At 44.6% G+C, this 19,996-nt stretch overlaps 1 protein-coding gene across 1 annotated transcript in view; it reads left to right on the forward strand.

Moving 5' to 3' along the window:
- The window catches only part of LOC146809705 (visinin-like), a 71,829-nt gene that overhangs the window by 32,325 nt on the left and 19,508 nt on the right, over positions 1–19,996 (forward strand). Inside the window, exon 2 of the mRNA XM_085616543.1 lies at positions 15,715–15,826. Within this exon, the coding sequence (XP_085472669.1) occupies positions 15,715–15,826 (112 nt within the window). The remainder of the gene's footprint in view (positions 1–15,714; positions 15,827–19,996) is intronic.

Consider the following 19,996-nt stretch of genomic DNA (forward strand, 5'->3'; position numbering starts at 1 on the left):
TGCTCTCCTTGAGCAGTATCTCTGGGGTCCTCCGGTTTCTTTGGATTCCTGCACCTTTTCTCACTGGCAGTACCCCCTTCATTGCTACGTCACTGCAGTGCTTACTTTGAGGCAGTGGTCTCCAGCATTTAATCATCAAAACTGGCACATTTCATGAGCACCAGTTAAGAACACATTCATTTTTGATAGGCATAGGTAAAGTAAGTGATTTGTCCAGAATCATAGGATGTTGAACCGACTCCAAGAGTTGTACCTGGTTCCCCAGCTCTGAAGGCGGTAGCTCTGGCCATTACGCAACATCCTTTCCCCACTTTCATAGTTAGTAGTTGGTTCTGTTTTAGGGGGTGCTAACCGGAGAAATGGGCTGGTGCAAGTTGGCTCCTGACAAGAGCCCAGGCACTTATTTTTTTTACAAATTTACCACTGCCTCTCTGACAGCTTTTTGAAGACATTAGCAAGAGGACAACCACACAGCATGGTAAAGAGCAGCATGGCAGCCATCTTAAATGTAGAGAATCAGCCTAACACACAGGTGACATTAAATTACATCCAGGCACTGGCATCCACATGCAACATCAACACCACTGTGCGGCCATTTTGGCCTCCTGTCAGAGCAGACTTTTCAGTACTTACAATATATCTATGTTTGTGTTCATTATCTTGATTAGTTAATTACTGTACTTTGGTAAGCACCGCCCCCCCCCCCCATTCCAGCCGGTTAACCCTGTAGCATTAATGTCACTCCTTATGACTGCATTTTGCTTTGAGTTTTTCTGTATGACCTTTCTATCCCAGCTCTCCACCTTCCTTCAAGCGTTTGAGGTCAGGGCTCCATCATCATGCACCATAAATTGTTATTTATTATCCAGTGTTTCATTGTCTATGTGATGTTGAAAACCACCCCACCTTTCAGACTGTAGCCTCGGGGGCATACCGTCCATTTTTATTTGCTATAGATGGCAAAGCTTTTGCACTTTCATGTAAAAAGGCAGTGATGCTCAGTTTGCCTGGGATGGAAGGCGGAGTGGTGTTGAACACTTGCCTTCAGTTACAGCACATGCTGCTACCACCGCAGTACATTAAATTGTGCACTGGAGCCTTAAATAGGCTAACGCAACATTTTGCAAAAGGCTGATGACGGAAAAGGATGTGACGAACAGGTTGATATCTCTGAATGGGTTTCTTTGATTGTTTTAGTTTGGAAAACATCTGGTAAATTGCGACGGATGCAGTACTATCTCAAAGAATTAAGGACAAGGAATGCCTCGGTAATCTTCATTACTCCGGGTCTTCCTTGCCACAATGATACCATAGTGAGCTTCGGCTCCCACACAGAACCCTCCAAGCAAAATTAGCATTCTAGACCTTCCCATCCCTCCCCAATATGGTCGACTTAATCTTCCTACGTCTCGAACCTTAAAAGGAAGCCAGGCCCATCCCACTTTGTGTTCCTTTCCCAAGCCCCACAACACATGAAGCCGAAAAAAGGGAAGGCAGGGATGGGAATTCCAGTGTGGCCAGGACTACTTGAACTCTGATTAATGAAGATTACAGGTGAGTAACTGGGGCATTACCTCCTCGCCAGTCTTCCTCACCACAATAATTACATAATGAGCAGATGCCACAGCCGTAGTTGGCTTTATGACATACATAAAGTACACCAGCATCCACTCTCCATGTAATCACAAATCAATATGACACAAATATACACAGTACTTCTTAATCGCTCATGAACAGCTAGTGCTTGCTGTCCACACTACTTTTGGGTCATAATCCATGCATGCATCACTTCCCAGAACCACCCAATTATGATCCATAAACATGTACAGGGAAGCCAATGTGGCTGCATTGCGAGGCCAAGAAACAGAAATATTCCGCGTGGACCTCCCTTGAACTTCTGTCACTTGAGAATCATAAGCAAGCAGAATAGCCTGCTTAATCCACATGGAGTTGGAAGACTTAAGACTACTCTTAACAGAACCAAACGTGTTCTGTCCTCTCAGATACAACAACACTGCCCGTTTGACATCCAAAAGATGCAAACATTTTTCTTCCTCAGTCCGAGGTTCTGGATAGAAAGCTGGAAGACCACCTCTCTAGATCTGTTAGTTAAGTACGGAACCTTGGGGAAAAAACGTGGGGTCAGACCTCAAAATAATCTGATCAGGCAAGACTTACATAAAAGGTGGGTTCCTGAGAAATTTACCCAGCTACCCTATTCTTCTTGCTGACACAATAGCCACAAAAAAGATCACTTTCAAGGTCAAGAACTTCAGTTCCACTTTCACCAATGGCTCAAAAGGTGGAGCCTGAAGAGCTCGCAAAATCAATGGAGGAGAAGAACCCATGCAGGGGCCTGACACACCACTCTTGGACTTTGAAGAAAGAAACTCTGAATCAATCTAGAGACTAAGTGATCCAAATGATCTAAATGTGGGCTTCTGAAAGCCTTCAAAGCTGGCAACTGTGCCCGTATCATAGATGGAGCCAAACTCAATGTGAAACCATCTGATAAAAAATCTAACACATTCACTGGTTCAACCGACCCTGAGTCCAGCCCTTTCTTCATACACTAGTGGGAGAAGGAACCCCAAAGCCTAGAATATGATTGTAGGGTCGCAGAGCACTGGGAATTCTGGAGCAACTCAACCACTCCCTCAGAACAACCCCTAGCCAAAAGATTCACCCTCTCAACAGCCAGGCCTGAATGTTTAATCTCTGAGCAATTCCTGTCAGAAACGGTGGCTCCTTGAGAGCACAGGGATGGTCTGGGATCTCCCAATGGGACTGCACAACTAAGATAGGATACCATGGTCATCTGATCCACCCAGGTACTACTAATAGAACCCAGACTTTGTTCTGTCTGTTTTTTGTAAAACTCTGACAATCATCGGAATCTCTTGGAATGCCAATAGCAGTTACCCTGGCCACCTGAACGACATTGCATCTGTCCTTCACACCTCTGCCAAAGAATAATTGTGCAGAAGCGTGGAAGGACAGCATTACCCTGCATGCAAACAGATCTACAGTCAGACACCCAAACCTCCTCTGCAACTGTTGGAACACATCCTTCATTAAGGAAATAGCACTCGTTGGTGGAAAACCCCTGCTCAGGTTGTCGGCAGCCCAATTCTCCCTCCCCTGGAGATACACATCAGGTATATGAAATTGCACTCTGCCCATGATACTATCTCCTGAGTCAGGAGCCACAGAGACTGAACCCTGCAAACCGCCTCATGGTTCACATACCTTATCACCACCTGGTTGCCCGTTCGGACTTGAACATGATGGCCCTTGAGGCAGGGGGCAAACTCCAAGCAGGTCAACTGGACTGCCTTCAACTTCCTGTAATTTGAGGAGCAACCAGCTGGCAGATGGTCACATTTCCCATGAACAGACCAAGAATACAAGGTTGCTGGTATCCGTAGTTACCATTTGAGCATGAGTCACATGAAATGGAAGTCCCCTGGATAGATTGTTGTTATACAAACAACCCCTGATCTGAGGAGACGCCTGCAGCACCGGTAGGTCGAAAATCTTGGAAACATGGGGACCAATGCGCAAGGAGATAGTTGATCAGGGGGTACATGGGTAAGCATGCCCACATTACAACATTGATTGCTGCCACCATTAACCCCCGTAACTTCAACCACAGGGGTACTGGAGGCATTTACTGATTGAGAAGATTCTGAGTCTCCTTCTTGATAGTCTCTCTTCTCTCCACGGGTAGAAAGACCTGCTCCTTGACCATCTCCAAGTAACCCCCAATGAACACTAGATCCTGCTTGGGGACTAGACAAGAGTGTCTGGCATTGATGAGGAAACCGTGAACTTGCAGGATCTAGCTACTGTGCATAACGCATAGAACACTACATGATACTGGCCCCGATATTCTAAAAAACAAAGTCAAAATCTATGTCCCATCTAGGAATCTACGCTCCCAAACCACAGCAAGAGCCAGAACCACACGCGTGAAAACAACAAAGATGGGCGGGCGAGCCTTTTCCCACCTGGCGGCTACCAGTTGGAATGAGCTGCCTGTGAATCTTAGACTAACAAACAGCCACCTGCTCTTCAGTAAGCAGTTGAAAACATTTCTCTTCCATAAACCTGACTAAAATTTTTCCATCTTGTACTTCCCTTCACTTCCTTCACTGCCACAATAGCGCCGTGATATCCTATTTGGGATGATTGTTTGCGCTCTATAAGTACCTATAACATAACATAACATAACATAACATCCTGCATACCTCCTGGATGTGACTGGTTGCCTTAGAAAAAGAAGAAGCAGACATGAGCCAATCATCCAGATAAGGAAAACATGTATTTCCATCTTATGAATGACCCCCAACAAAGGCGCCAATACTTTCGTAAAAACCCTAGAAGATGTTAATCCAAATGGATTACCTGAAACTGGTATTGTTGTTCATTCATGCAGAATCTGAGAAACCTTTGGGAGGAGGGATGCTTTGGCACATGGAAATAGACACCCAACAGATCCAACAATGCCACCACTTCTACTTGATTCCGAAAGGGAAGAATTTCCTGTAATGACAACATTTTGAACTTAATATGAGGAATAAAAGAGTTGACCCTCTTTAAGTCCAAGACTGGTCTGAAATCTCATGATGCCTTTCTTACATGAAGATAATGGAATATCCATGACCCTTCTGATAACGAGGAACCAGTCTTATTGCCCTTTTTTACAGCAGATCTTGAATGCCAGTCAGAAGGGCCACATGCTTCCTTGGGTGGATGGAAGAGGGGTGTGCACACAATACTCTGGGGGTAGAGAATCGAAAAGGATGGGGTAGCCTTCCTCTATGACACTCAACACCCACTGGTCTGAGATTGACCTCTTCCAACTCTCCAGAAGCCTTGTAAAATATGTCCCTATGGCAATCTGTATGTTGGAGTCACCCAGATAGTTAGGACTTTGCTTGCTGGTGGGCCCATCCAATCGAGTGCTGAGACTGAGGTTTATCTATGAAAGGAACACCCCAGCTGCGTCCCCGTCCTCTAAAGGGCTTGCTGGCCCTTGAAGTTATCAACTGTTCAAAGGCTCTCTTTCCCCTTAGGGCCATAAATGGTAAACTGAGCATCACATGAATAATGTGGAGCCATAGTGCAGCATTGAGATATGCTTAAGAAGATTAATAAGAAGGCAAGAAACATCAGCTAGTCAGAACACACTCTAGACTGGTCCTAGATTTGTAGTTATGCCCATCAATAGAGAAACTTACAGTGGCGAATTACCTAAATATCATCTGATTGAAAAAATCTATTAAGTTTGACATAACATAGGAGACACCTAAGCAGCTTTGAACTAAAACAGATGAGTAGTCAATTTATTCTACATCAATATTTCTTTCATATCAATGATATGGAAGCAGCACCACTGAAGTCAGGGGAAAACAGCCCTTATTCCAAACAATGCTATAATGATAATATTCAAGAGACTGAAAAGAAGTGTAAGTCCCAGCAGAAGAATCCTACTAATTACTTGTGCCAGTCAGAGGGAAGCTGAGTGCAGATAGTGCAGACTTGTTCTGTTATGTTGGTTTGTATAGCACCCTAATCATTCAAGAGAGTATCCAGGCACTTGGACAGGTGTGTGGGTGTGTGGTCCCCAAGGTACTTAACGAAGAGCCAGGTCTTCAGCTTCTTGCGGAACTCAAGAAGTGAGGAGGAGGCTCTGATGTGTTGAGAGCGGTCATTCCATGTCTTGGGTGTGATGTAGGAGATTAAGCAACCTCCTGTTTTGGTTTTATGTATTCAGGGAATGTGTGCAAATGAGAGTGAGACAGAGCATTGGTGTCTGGTGGGTTGATAAGAGTGTGTGCAGCTGTTCAGGTATTCTGGGCCTGTGTTGTGTAGAGATTTGTAGGTGAGCGTTGGGACCCAGTGAAGCTTCCCAAGGGGCGGTTTGATGTGGGTGCAACATGGAAGGTCGAGTAGGAGTGTGAAGGTGATGTTCTGGAGTCTGTGTTAGAGTTGTTTGGAGATTCCGGCATAGAGAGTGTTGCCATAGTCCAGTATGCCGGTGATGAGTGTTTGTGTGACAGTCCCTGTTCCAAGGCAACCATTTGAAGATCGTGTGCAACATGCATAGGATGTGGAAGACCAGTACTTCCACCTTGCCATAGTTGAGCTTTATGCAGTTGGTCTGCATCCAGTCTACTGCAATGGCATGCAGTTGGTGAAGTTGGTTCTGGTGGTGGTTGTCTTGTCCGTCAGGGGGAGGATGAGTTGGGTGACATTGGCGTAGGAGATGGCAGTGAGGTCTTGTGATCAGATGATGTTGGCGAGCCATGTCATGTATATGTTGAAAAGGGTGAAGCTCAGGGACATTCCCTGTGGAACTCTACATATCAGTTTTTTGGTCTCTGATGTGAAGGGTGGCGGTCTGATCCTTTGGGTTCTTTCCATGAGGAAGGAAAAGAGGCATTTGAGAGTAGATCCTTGTATGCCAATCTTGTGAAGCCCTGACTGGCAAAAAAAACCTTTATAAACTAACACGTATTGCTGCAGAATATTGTTGGCAATCTTGCCTGTATGTAACAGTGTAGTTTGAATGGAGAGGCCCACCTAAGATGGTCATTGTTGGGTGATAAGATTTTCAGCACAAACACCATTTTATGGGCAAAATCTTCCAAGCCATTCAGCAATTAGCTTGGGAGAGACAGGAAGATGTTAGCCTCCTTACAGAGCTCTCACCTGATTTATGAGAGTGCTGGAGGGGCACATAGTTTCTGTCATACTGGACGCTTGCCATCCTTTTGGCATCAAAGGAACAACATTATGTCCTTTGCCTACCGTTTTGTCCTGTGACAGCTCTGCAACTGCCAATTGAGAAAGAAAGCTTCTCACAGGAGCAGAGTACAGCTATGTCATCTGAGAACTGTTTTTCTGTGGGGCCATGTTGGCAGCTGTGGGTCCAGAGCAGAGAAGCTGTGTTGCTGTGGGCAGCATGGATGATGCACGCATGATATCAAAGGTGCAGAAGGTGCACACTGAGTGCAAAGAGTGCAAGCTGGAACCGCAGGCTGGAGACTGCAGAGCGCTGAGGCTGGAGTGTTGGAGGTCTGAAGGACAGCAGGTAGTGATCAAGTGTCCCAGCAATGTCATTGCAGAGTACCACACAATGTCCTCATGATCCTTGGGTGAATGGGGTGCAGGCACAGAGTGGTTATATAGAGTATATTATGTATAAAGTTCTGAGGATGCTCCAACCCTCCAACCTCTTGCAGTAACCAACGTTTACATATGAATTTCCCTAATTTTACATGCGCTTTCACAAGTTGATAAACTCAAAAACATATCCAAGCCCTTGTGGCTGAGACATGGGGTTGAATATAAATATTGTGGTTGATGAGACATAAACATAGCTGGTTAAATGCAGTTAAAACAGTGGAGTGTTGAGTTTAATGTGAGGAACAATTCGTGTTATTTGATTAATGGAGGAAGAGTTTTAAAATCTTGCACTGAACCTTAGATGTAATCCCTACTAGTCAGTAGAATAAAGCTGGCCCTCAACATTGGTGAGCAATAGAAATCTTTTTTAATTGAGTGACCTTCTTGGTAAGTTCCTACAGATAAGAATATTCAGTCTCATATCCTCCAACATCTCAATAAGCAAGAGAAAATCTCACACACTCACCATTCCTTGAAGTTCTGAACTGCTTTATGAAGTGGCCAGTCTGCAATTTATTTTCAGTTTTCATTTGTGTAAACATAGTCCAGCTGGACATCAGAGGGCTTTAGAAAACTGAAGACTAACATATTGGGCAATTTAAAGTACACTGTTAAAAAATATATGCATAGCTAGATCAGAGGCATATGGTAAATAAATAACACAAATATAATAAACATATGCAACAAAGTTTTAAATTCATTCAAGGCAAGAAGGATCACAAGGAGTGAAAGAAGAGAGAGGAAAGGATAGTGGGAGACGAATAAAAGGAGTTGCGCAAGATATTAGGATAAAGGGGAGAAAATGATGAATTAATTAATTATTTGAAACTCGTACAGTGCAGTGCCACCCGCAATGGAATATCCTGGTGCTACAAGAGGAAAAGTAAGAGGAAAGCAGGAGGTAAGTAAATGAGGGAGTAACAGAGCCATGGTGGGCCAGAAAGAACCAGGTCTTCAAGTGCTTTTTTAATTGGGCTTCCAATTTGGTGAACCGCAAGGAACTGGGGAGTCGGTTCCATGCCTTGGATCCTAGTACCGAGAAGGATTTGCAGCCTCAGGTTTTAAGTCTAAATATGGGGGGTGTGGCTTTAGAAGATTTGTGTGAAAGAATCTGGCTTCTTTCGGTTGTATAGTGAGTGAATCTGGCAGTCAAGTATTTAGGTCTGGTGGCTTTGAATGCTCTGAAGACCAGTATAATGATCTTAAAGAGGATCCTTTTGTGTACCGTTAACCAGCGTAACGTTTTTAGAGCTGCGGAAGCAGAACTTCGTCTGGGGAGTTTCATCTCAAGTTTGGCCTCCACATGTTGGACCATCTGGGGTTTGTGGAGTGTTGATTTCAAGGATCCTGCATAGTGACTATTACAGTAGTTGAGTCTGGAAGTGGTGAGAGCAACAGCGAATGTATTTCTGGCAGCTAGTGGAAGGAAGTCAAAACACTTTCTTACGGATTTGATTAGATTTAAAAGCATTCTGTCACTGCAAGAGCTTGAGGATGGAAAGAGAGGGAGGTGCTAACTTTACTCCTAGGTGTCTTGCAACTTCTATTGTGGGGGGAGGGGTGCACAGAATTTAGCCACCATTGGGTTGGAGAATAAAAGTTTGACTTGCCACATAACATGATCTCTGTTTTATATGTGTTGATTTTAAATGGCTTGTTTTCATCCACAGGATAACTTCGGTGGGACAGTTTTGGAAGTTTTGTTTTGTGACAAGGGACCCTTTGTCCAATGATAGAGTCAGCTGCGTATTGTCTGTGTGTGATGTAGTGGCAATTCTAAAAAAAATCAGTCAGGGAGATTGGGGGGCCCATGTATATATTAAATAGCGCAGGGCTGAGAGATGAGCCCTGCAGAACTCCTAATGCCACTGGTCTTTCTGTAGATGGAAAAGGTCCTAATGTGCCTACTTGTCTCCTATCAGTTAAAAAAGATTTGATCCAGGACAGGGCTTTATAGGAATTGCCACAGTCCTCGATTCGGTCAAGGAGTATGAAGTGTGAGATGGTATCGAACACGGTGGAGATAGCCAGTAAAACCAACACAGCATGATGAAAAGATGCTGATAGATGTTAATACAAGAATCCAGATGAAAAGAAAGGGAAACAGAGCAATTCTAAGCAGTGGTTTGATAACTTACTTTACATGCTCAAGGTAGCAAAGACTGCATGAGAATCTATTTCCAGTTGATGTGGTTCAGGAGCTCATGGTTCTTTGGACTGTTTTTAAAGCATGGGAATAAAAAGTCTCATCCAAATGGGATTCCATCAATCATCCTTGTAACTAAAAGGAGTGTGATTATACTGGTGATCGCCACTCTTTCTTTTTGATATTCACATATTTGTTTTGCCAATGCTGCTTGTAGCCTCCTTCTGCTCTTGCCAATGGATTGAAGACAAAGGTCATTGATGGTCAATCTTTAAATTTATCCTACAGCTTGGATTAACCTTTATTTCTTGAGACATTGGGGTATTTAAAGGAATCCTATAGTGAGTGGTCTATTCCAATTTTCTAATTTTGAATGTTAACTTTTTTACTTTTTGAATAATATGTAACCCACCAATGACCTCTGGCAGGAATATTCACACCATTTTCATCTCACTATGTTTAATTGACTTAAAACAAATTACAGTTTTATGTAAAAGTAATTATTAAACAACTTCATGCAGCATACATGTAATTACTACATACTCCTGAGCAATGGCGCAGCTGGGGGGGGGGGAGTTTCCACCACGAGCTTCACTTTTTTTGGGGGGGGGCAGCGAGCACAAGGTAAGTTTTCTCTCCCTCGTCGTCGTCTGTCACCTCCCCCCCCCGCTCATCGTCGTCTGTCGCCACTCCCGCTCTCACCTCCACTGACCGTCCCTGGCGACAGCAAACTCTGTGATCGCCACTGCTTCTGAGGAAGGCTTAATAGTGAATGATGTTATAAAGTCAGAGCTTCACTGTTGAAGTTAGTAGTTGAACACCCACACTCCATCCACAGAACACCTCCCTGGAGCAGAGTAACGCAACACTGCGATTTGCTCTGCGTTGCATTACTCTGGATTTATCAAGTAACTCAGGGCCATGCAAGGTGGCCTTGCGTGACTTGATAAATTCGACTTCGGTTTTGCATCTCTCTTGCGCCTCCTTGCGTGGTGGAAGGGTGACACAAAACAGTCATAAATATGCCCCAGAGTCTATAAAAGGAGAGGAAGCAAGGAAGGAATAAGAATGTCAGGGATGGGCCTTCCAAAAGTTGCATTTTATATATCGTTCTTTGGTTATCTGAGAATTAGTCATTAAAATGAGGCAAGTCATTGTAATTTATTTTTTCTTGAAACTGTCTTTGTCAGCTTGGTTTCTTCAGAGAAAACGTTTGCTACTTCAGAATCCATCTAATAGAAAAATGAACTACGCAATACAGACCGCACTGGAAAAACCAATATACCGTCTCCTGATATGACCTGTATTAGTTTGCAAGACACCTTATGAAAAACATGTTTGTATTTGGAGAATGGTTGCAGGACTTAGCTGATGACCATCATCTGCAGCTGAGTGGCAGGCAGCCTTAGCCCAGGGCATGGCAAAGTCGATACCCTGCTACCGGGCCACCCCGAAGCGCACCCAAGGACCCTTCACCTGCCGGAACTGCAGCTTCACCAGCACCCGGCCCGCCAAACCACCAACCAAAGAACCCAACTACCTCAGATGCATCCTCCTCAACACCTGCTCCGCCCGCAAACACGCCATCGAACTCTGAGACCTTCTCGACTCTACCTCCCCAGACGTCGCCTTCCTGACAGAGACCTGGCTGAACTCACCTCAGCTCCCGACATCGCCATAGCCATCCTGGAAGGGTACAAGATCACCCGCAGGGACCGTACCAAAGGCGTAGGAATCACCATTGTCCACAGGAACACCCTCAGAGTCTCGACCAACACCGAAGACACTCTCGGCACCGCCGAACACATGCACTTCCAGATCCACACCGACCCCAACAGCACCCTCAGAGGAACCCTCGTCTACAGACCCCCCGGACCCCGACCACAGTTCAGCGACTCCATTGCTGACTTCATCAGCACACACGCGCTCGCCTCCACGGACTACATCCTCCTCAGGGACCTGAACTTCCACCTCGAGAACAACGACGACACCAACTCCACCACCCTAATCGACAACCTCGCCAACCTCGGACTCAGACAGCTCGTGACAACACCCACCCACGCCGCCGGCCACAAGCTCGACCCCATTTTCACCGCAAGCCCCCACGTCTCCTTCAACCACACCACGGAACCTCACTGGACCGACCACCACTGCATCCACTTCACCTTCAGGAAGCCCACCACACCCAACAGATTCCTCGACACTGCTGGAGCAAAGTCACCGAAGACCAGCTGACCACCACCCTTGCGCAGAGCCCACCCGCCGACTCCACCGACCACAACACCACCGCCCGCAACCTCAGACAATGGATCGACGACTGCGCTAACACCTTCGCCCCACTCAAGATACCGTCCAACAGCCACACCAGCAAGAAAGCCACCTGGTTCACCGAAGAGCTCTAGGCCTCCAAACAAACATGCCGAAATCTGGAGAAGAACTGGCTCCGCGAACCAACACTGGACAGCTACGCAGCCCACAAGAACACCACCCGCAGACACCATCAACTCATCAGAGCCGCCAAGAGGGCCTCATTCAAAGACCGCCTAGATAACAACACACACAACAGCAAAGAGCTCTTTAACATCGTGAAGGAACTCTCCAACCCCAGCTCTAACACCAACGACATCCCGACCTCGCAAGATCTGTGCGACTCGCTGGCCACCTTCTTCCACCGCAAGATCGCCGAAATCCACGACAGTTTCAACGCCACAACCACCCCGACAACCACCGCCCCCAAGACCACCACATTTCTTTGGTATGGTGCTTGTCATCATGAAAGCATTTTTGAGTTTATTCCCAGTCTTCCTTATGGGTGCCACCACATTTAATTTTCCCAAGATGGTGTTCCATAGGACACTTTTTGGGCGGTAGAAGTTTGCATGAGACAAATAGCACCTCCTGATGTTCCCAGACCTCACGGATGCGGATTCTCATCTTATCTTCATCTTCCTATCACCACTGTTCTGGGGTTCTTGGCTCCCTGAGTTAGTCTGCAGATCATGGCTCTATAAATCAGCTATTTGGGAGTCCTGATCAATTCCCACACTCTCGAGCTACTTTTCTGCACTTTTTGCAAATTTTTGGATGCAAGCCCAGTTGTGCAGCACAATTTCTTGTTTGTGTGAAGCAAATGGTCACAACACAATTTCCTATGAGTCATGCAGCATGGAACAAACTTAATACTGCACTTAAAAAGTGTCTTACCGCAGGACAGTGCAGACGTTTTTTCACACAGTATTGCATGATGTTGAGTAAGCCGGGGTATTTTTGTTTTCTTATCAGTATTGCACATTCAGGTATTTTGTCCCCTTAAGAAGGAGAATTTGACTCATCGTGGGTGAGGTTGCCAATAACAGAAATCTGGATTTAGGAGCTTTCATGTTTCACGTGACAGCTTATAACCTTATAATATAGAATATTCATATGTACATGTCAGTATTTGTAGAAACTTATTAAAACCATTTGTCATGTCTCCTTCAGCTTCTTGTTTTTGCTGGCACAAATTTGTATTAATATTAATATGATAAAAAAATGTCTGGAGGCCAAGCTCTGAACAATGGGTCTTATTTGCAAAAATATGAGTAACTTTATAAGGCATTGCTTATGTTTTTTTAAAAGCTACTATTTCTTAGAAAGTTTGCATTTTATTTGTTTTTGTAAGCACTATAACGTTTTATTTTTTTCTCTAACATGAAGAAATATGTTATCTGCCAATATTCAAAACATGAGGGAGTTTCAAGAACTTTCACAACCAGCCTCTTTTTTACGACATGGTTAGGTGCACAGATCCACTATGAAACGTCCTTGGGAATATTTATGAATGCCTACAAAGCTATGGCTTTGTGGATATTCAATTGGCAATTCCAGCATACCCCACCCCAATCATAAAGTTATGATGGTGGAAATCTGCTGTACTGGGAGACTTAGGGCCCGATTACGATGCCGGAAGGACCGGAGTCCGCCCGACGTCATTTGGGAACTGAAACCGAACGACCTCCTGTTGTCGGTTCCAGCCCAGCAAGTAGGATGCGACTGAACCCTATTCGGTAGCAATCCTATTCTTGACAATGGAAGCATGCATTGTTAAGAGCAGAGGTGCAGTTCATCCCTGCACCCCGTGGCAGGTACCTCAAGGTGCCTGCCACAGGGTGCAGGGATCAACATGGGGGCACCATAGGTGCTCCCTAGGCCACCATTCAGCAGCCTTCCACCCATGGTGGCCCTGCTGGGGCCCCCCAAAGACAGATTCCTGCAGCCTTTCTGTTTTGGAAAGGCCAGCACAGAAAGGCTGTGAAAATATGCCATTGTAATCCCTCAGCTGGAAAGAGCCGGCCAAGGGATTACTGAAGGCTTTCCGAATGGCAGACAGGCTCTCCGAGCCCGTTGGAGGCTATTTGGAAATCCGAATCAGATTCCCGTCTGACCGACCCCATCAAAATAGGTTGGTCAGAAAGGAATCCGAACAGCCGATTACAATGCAGTCGGAACAGCTCCAACCGATGTGCCAGAGACGTTTCAGACTGCATCATAATCGGCCCCTTACTCAAATTCTGAATTTATGAATCACTGTTTGGGAATCCACCCTTTTAGAACTCATATGGCATTTTCTACAGGCAACAAGTTTTGTGAATGATGCCCTAAAAGTTTTATTAAAAGTGATACAAGAGAGGTTGACCTCTTTGCACTGAAGAACAGTTTGTGTTAGTTACTTTCTAAGATAGATTCTCCATGTCCTTGTCTCCAGTGCCTTGACTACACTTCTGCTCATGCTGCTAGAGCCGGTACACCTCCGTTGGAGGTAGCTGCGCGCTCTACAAATAACAGTAATAATAATAATAATGTCCGCCTGAATTCCATTCCTTCTTAACTCTCTGCCGTTGTATCTTCATCCTCATCGATGCTCCAAAATATCAAGGGCCTGCCTAACATAGAATCTGCTTAGAAATGTGTGTACTTACTCCCACAGGATCACTCAAAGTATTTCTTGAAATTGACAAAGAATTCCAGGAGTAACTTTACCAATGTGAAACTACTGCAGCCGTAATCACATTCACTCACACAAAGTTCCATCATACTGGCTTCATTTTAAGTGCATGTAAATCCATTTACAAGAGCAAAATCCCACCATTATTGATTGCAAAGATCAAGCATTTCTAATATCATGAATCAGGGACTGGTTTTTGCCTAATAAATGTGGATATATGTGTCTCTTAGTTAGAATTTGGCATGTAAATATGTTTGCACTTTGAGTGCCAAATCTTCTGTGAAGCATTTACAATGCTTTTTATGTGCTACCCAAGTGAGTGACACGCTTGGAAAATGCAATCATTTTTTACCATTTCAGTAACCTGTTGGGATGCAATTGTCATATTTGCAACTATTCATTTTGAATTGTAATGGGAAAATCTAGTCATTTATTCACTTTTAAAATGTATAAACCCCACACCCATACAAAAGTGCATCAGCAACGAGTCTTAAATAAACCCCTACATTGGATATGCAGGGACTTAGTTTTATAATATATGTCCAGAAAAAAATGCATTCAATACAAAATGGATAGCAGAATAAACATGCAATAAAAATAAAACAATCTAGGGCATAGAAACCGCATAATAATAAACAGATTTAAAATATTTTCAAGAAATAAAGTAAACCACGTGTGGACATTAACAGGTAAGGAGAGCTTACAAATGAGTCTAGAGACAGCAAAGTCACTAGAATAAAGAAGACATTGGTAACTGAGATGGTTTTTATTCTTACTGTTTTACTTGATTTAAAAACTACTAGGTATTGTCAATAACAATTTTCTCTTAATGGGTGTGGGGGACAGAATTTCATACAAGCAACATCTAAATAAAATGTTAGCCATATTAACTATCAAGATCTTAAAAATGACTCTTAAAAGGATCTTGGTTACATAAGCACTAGCAGTTATTCTTCTAAAGTGTCAAGCAGAATCATAAAATATATTTGAAAAATATGCAGTTGGACAGGTTTGATAACATCTCTTTAACATGGGATCCTTATCAGTTCCCATGGGTCCATGTCATTGTATAAAAAAACAGTGTGTGGGGAACAATGTGAAACAACCAGCTATTTATGAAATTAAGACGGAAGATATTACAAAAATTATTGAAGAAGTCAAGTCTGCAGATATTACTTTAAGGTGGTAAACCGGAGATCTGGCAAAATAGAAAAAGCTTATTTCCAAAATACTTTTGCAACAAACAAGGAATTCTTTCAGTGTGATAGGTGTAGTACAGTATTTATTACTGAGCAAGATAATATAATGATACATTAAAGTAGTTAGAGGTAAAGAGAAACCTCATTAGCCAATCTATTGAAATGTAGTTATGTTTTATGATCTCCCACAGGCTATATTCAAGATGATTCCACCGACAGAACACAAGCACCTACCAGAAGATGAGAACACGCCGCAGAAAAGAGCAGACAAACTCTGGGCATATTTTAAAAAGCGTGAAAACGGTAATAACCTAAAGATCTTCAACATAATATTTCTTGTCTTAGCTATGGCACAATTATCTGCTCTGTAACTTTCAACCTTTCAAAACGCACCCCATAATCTGCTCTGTCAAGCATTACTCACTGTTTTTTTTTTCTGTTCTCCTCTCATCAGATTAAAGCCTAAAGTCTGGTCTCTACACCTTATCCCTTAATCACCATCTTTTTTTCCCTATCACTTCACACCCATTAAAAAAATCTACCAAATATTCTTCCTTCATGATGTATCTCCCTTTAGCTTATTGTCAATTAGTTAGTTGTAATCTTTTTAAATAGTTTGTTATATTCTTTTTATTTTTTTTTATTTTATTTTTTTAAATTATTTTCATTAGAAACAATACAACGTTCAGTCATTTAGCACCTACATACCGTGCAGTCCATTATTAAACATTCCTTTGACATTTTGCACATCATTATTATCCGCAGTCGTAGGTATAACAGTATTCCCTGTTAATCTCATATCTCCCCTCCATCCACCTCTTCAGAAACCCCGTCCGTCTGCAGCCTGGGTGGTTCACAGATGTAACCCCTGAATTTATTCCAAGCCCCCCATACTTTATTCCACTTTTGGGGACATCCTCGATTGATGAACACTGCTTTTTCGGCCACCATTGCCGTGTCTATGTCTTTGCACCAAGCGGCAAGTGTGGGTGACTCTTCCGCACCCCATTTTTGGGCAATATTATGCTTTGCAATCATTATGCCCATTGTAGCCCAATCTTGTGCTGGGATAGTAAGGTCATTCGGCTCCCAAACATTCAACAAACACCTCTTGTGTTCTGGCACCAGTGACACCTCCTCAGTTTGTGATATCATTCTCATTACCTTTACCCAGTACACTTCAATCTTCGGACATTGCCATATGGTGTGATAAAACGTTTCCTCCTCCCCACACCCCCTCAGGCAGTACGGGTGTGTGGTCATCCCTATTCTGCAGAGGGTTAGTCTAGTGTAGTAGGTACGATGTAATATTTTGAGTTGCACTAACCTGAGTTTCGAGGGTATTCCCACTTCACGTGGGGACGCTATTGCCCCCTGCCATTCGGTGTCGTCAAGTTCCCCTACATCTCGGATCCATTTTTCCCTGAGTGCTACCGTAGGATCAGGTAAATTGTTAACGAGCTTTCGATAGGTGAGGGAAGTAGCCTTTTTGTGCATATAGTCATTTAGTAGCCTATCTTCTAGGGGAGTGGCCTCTGGGACCTTGGTGCCAGGTGGTAAGGCTGCCTGCAGCGCATGTTTGATCTGTGTGTATCGAAATATTTCCGAGGGTGCCAGCCCATATTGTTCTTTAAGGCGTTCAAATGTGACCACCTCCCCTTTATTCCATAGGTCACCCACCATGGAAATGCCGATTGCATCCCACTGGGCAAATCCCTTACTATTCTTGAGTCTCCCAAGCCGCCGCGTGTCCCAGAGTGGAGTAAGTTGGGTTATAACTCCTTGCCAGCCCAGTTTAGCGTGTGCCGCATGCCATATGTTGACTGTCTGCAATGCAGGCCCGATTAAGGAAGGGGTTGTTTTTTGTTGTAAAGTACTGCATAATTCCTTCCTCTTCCAACCCTTGTCTATCAGCTTTGAACGCAGGGTCTGTTTGCGGGGCGTGTATCCACTGATTAATGACTTTCAACTGGGCTGCCCAATAATACAATTGTGTATTTGGGAGAGCTATTCCGCCATTATACCATCCCCTAACTAGTTTGCCCTGCGCGATGCGTGCCGGTTTGTTCCCCCATAACAGACTTGAGACCTCTGCCGCTATCGACATAAAGTAGCCTTGAGGTACTGGAAATGGCGTGTTTTCGAATGCATACAGGAATCGTGGGAGCACCATCATTTTAAAAAGCTCTGCTTTTCCTAGCACTGTCAGCGGTAAAGCGCCCCAGTGTATTGCATCCCTTTTTAAACGCTCTAGGGGAGGTACTAGATTCCTTTTCAAGAATTCATCCGGGCTAGTTGTTATATAAATGCCCAAGTACTTAAATGTGTCCTTAGCGATCTGCAATTGGCAATCTCTTGGGAGTTGTGGCGGTGGGCCATGAAGTACAAATAAGATCGATTTGGACCAGTTTATGGTATAACCAGATGCCCGACCGAAGAGTTCACAAATATTTAAGAGCACCAGAATGGAACGCTCAGGGGAGGCCATATATAACAATACATCATCCGCATATAACGAGATGCGGTCCGCCCATCCGATCCCTCGGATCACCGGTTCCCATCTAATCCATGCCGCCAGTGGTTCCAGCACAAGGGCGAACAGCAGCGGTGACAGTGGCCAACCTTGGCACGTGCCACGTGTCAATGGGAAATCTTTGGATATGTGACCGTTGGCTGTAACGTGTGCCAGTGGTTTAGCATATAATAAGCGTATCCACGCGCAGAACTTAGGGCCAAAGCCTAGGTGAGTAAGTACTGCGAAAAGGAAGGGCCATTCCACCATATCGAATGCCATTCGGGCATCCAATGAAAGGAAGACAGCTGGTTCTTGGATATACGGTATACAGGCCATCACGCCATGTAAGCGTCTCAAGTTAAGAGCTGTGTTTCTGCCCGGCATGAACCCTGACTGATCCGGGTGTATTAGAGCCGCAAGGTGTGGAGTCAGTCTTGTAGCACTAAGTTTCGCAAGAATTTTAGCCTCCGCATTGATCAAAGATATGGGGCGATATGAGGCACATCCTTCAGGGGGCTTTCCAGGTTTCGGGATCGCTACTATGGTGGCCATTCGCTGATCTAGTGGGAGTTCTCCTGCCTGCAAACTATCGCGATACATATGTAACAGATGCGGGGCAATTATCCCAGCTGTTTTTTTATAGAGTTCAATAGGTATACCATTGGGTCCCACCGCCTTCCCTGATTGTAGAGCTCCAATCACCACCTGTATCTCCTCGGCCGTCAGATCGGTCTCGAGCGTGAGAGCCGCCTCTGGCGTAAGCTTGGGCATATTATTATCATGTATGTAGGTCAGCGCCTCTTCTGTAACCATAGAGGACAGCGACGTATAAACCTGCTGAAAGTGGTGAGCTAGTGTACACACTATTGTCCATGGATCGGCTACCATCACCCCATCTCGTGTTCGGATTTGTGCTATCCATTTCTTTACTTGCTCCCTTTTGTCATGCCATGCCAGGAGTTTCCCAGCCTTGTCTCCGGTTTCGTACACCTTATGTTGTGTAGCCTTCATTCGCAACCTGGTCACTTCCCTGAGATATTCCCTGTGCTCTTGTTGTTTAAGACGCAGGCACTGGGCCGCGGCTGGGGTTGGGTTGCGTGTGTACTGGTCATTGGCATTATATAAATCTGATTCTATGGTGTCTAGCTCTAGCTGTTTTTCGCGTTTGTGACCCGTAATAGATGCAATAGCCTGTCCTCTAATCACGGTTTTATAGGCCTCCCACAGAATGGTTGGGGAGCGAACCGATGAGACATTTTCTTGAAAATAGTGTTGTGTCGTAGTGGTGATAGCTTTCAAAATCTTGGGAACATTTAAATAGCCAGGATATATGGGATAGATACGCTGCCGTACCTCCTGGCGACACGTGTACGTTAACAATACTGGGGAGTGATCTGATATGCCCCTGGGTCGGATTTCAATATTTACCACGTTTCTCAAACTGTCTGCTGACGCGAGGAAGTAGTCTATTCCAGAAAGGCTATTGTGAACTCCAGAGTGAAAAGTGAATTGCCGTGCTGTGGGGTGGCGGTATCTCCATACATCGGTGAGCCCAAGTGCGTCCAGAAAGCCCCCCATACGAGTGATGCCAGTCGTGTGTACCTTTGCGGGGTATCGGTCTATGGCTCCATCAACCGTGGCATTAAAGTCTCCCCCAATCAGTATTTCCCCCTCTGGAAGAGTAATCAGGAAGTCACTAAGTGCTGGGAGTGTCACATTGTGGAGGGCTGGAGGAACGTAGACTGATACTAAATTAATAGGTCGCCCCTCCCATTGACCAGCAATAGCCGCGAAGCGGCCATAGTCGTCCGACTTTGTCTGATGTACTAGTAGCGGCGACTGCTTCCTGATTAATATACCTACTCATCTTGAACCAGAGGAAAACTCAGAATGTACTACCATTTGGAACCCCCACCTATCTAGTGCTTTGCAAGTGATGCCGGTTAGATGCGTCTCTT

The sequence above is a fragment of the Triturus cristatus genome, chromosome 7 (assembly GCF_964204655.1).
Source record: "Triturus cristatus chromosome 7, aTriCri1.1, whole genome shotgun sequence".
Lineage (NCBI taxonomy): Eukaryota > Metazoa > Chordata > Amphibia > Caudata > Salamandridae > Triturus > Triturus cristatus.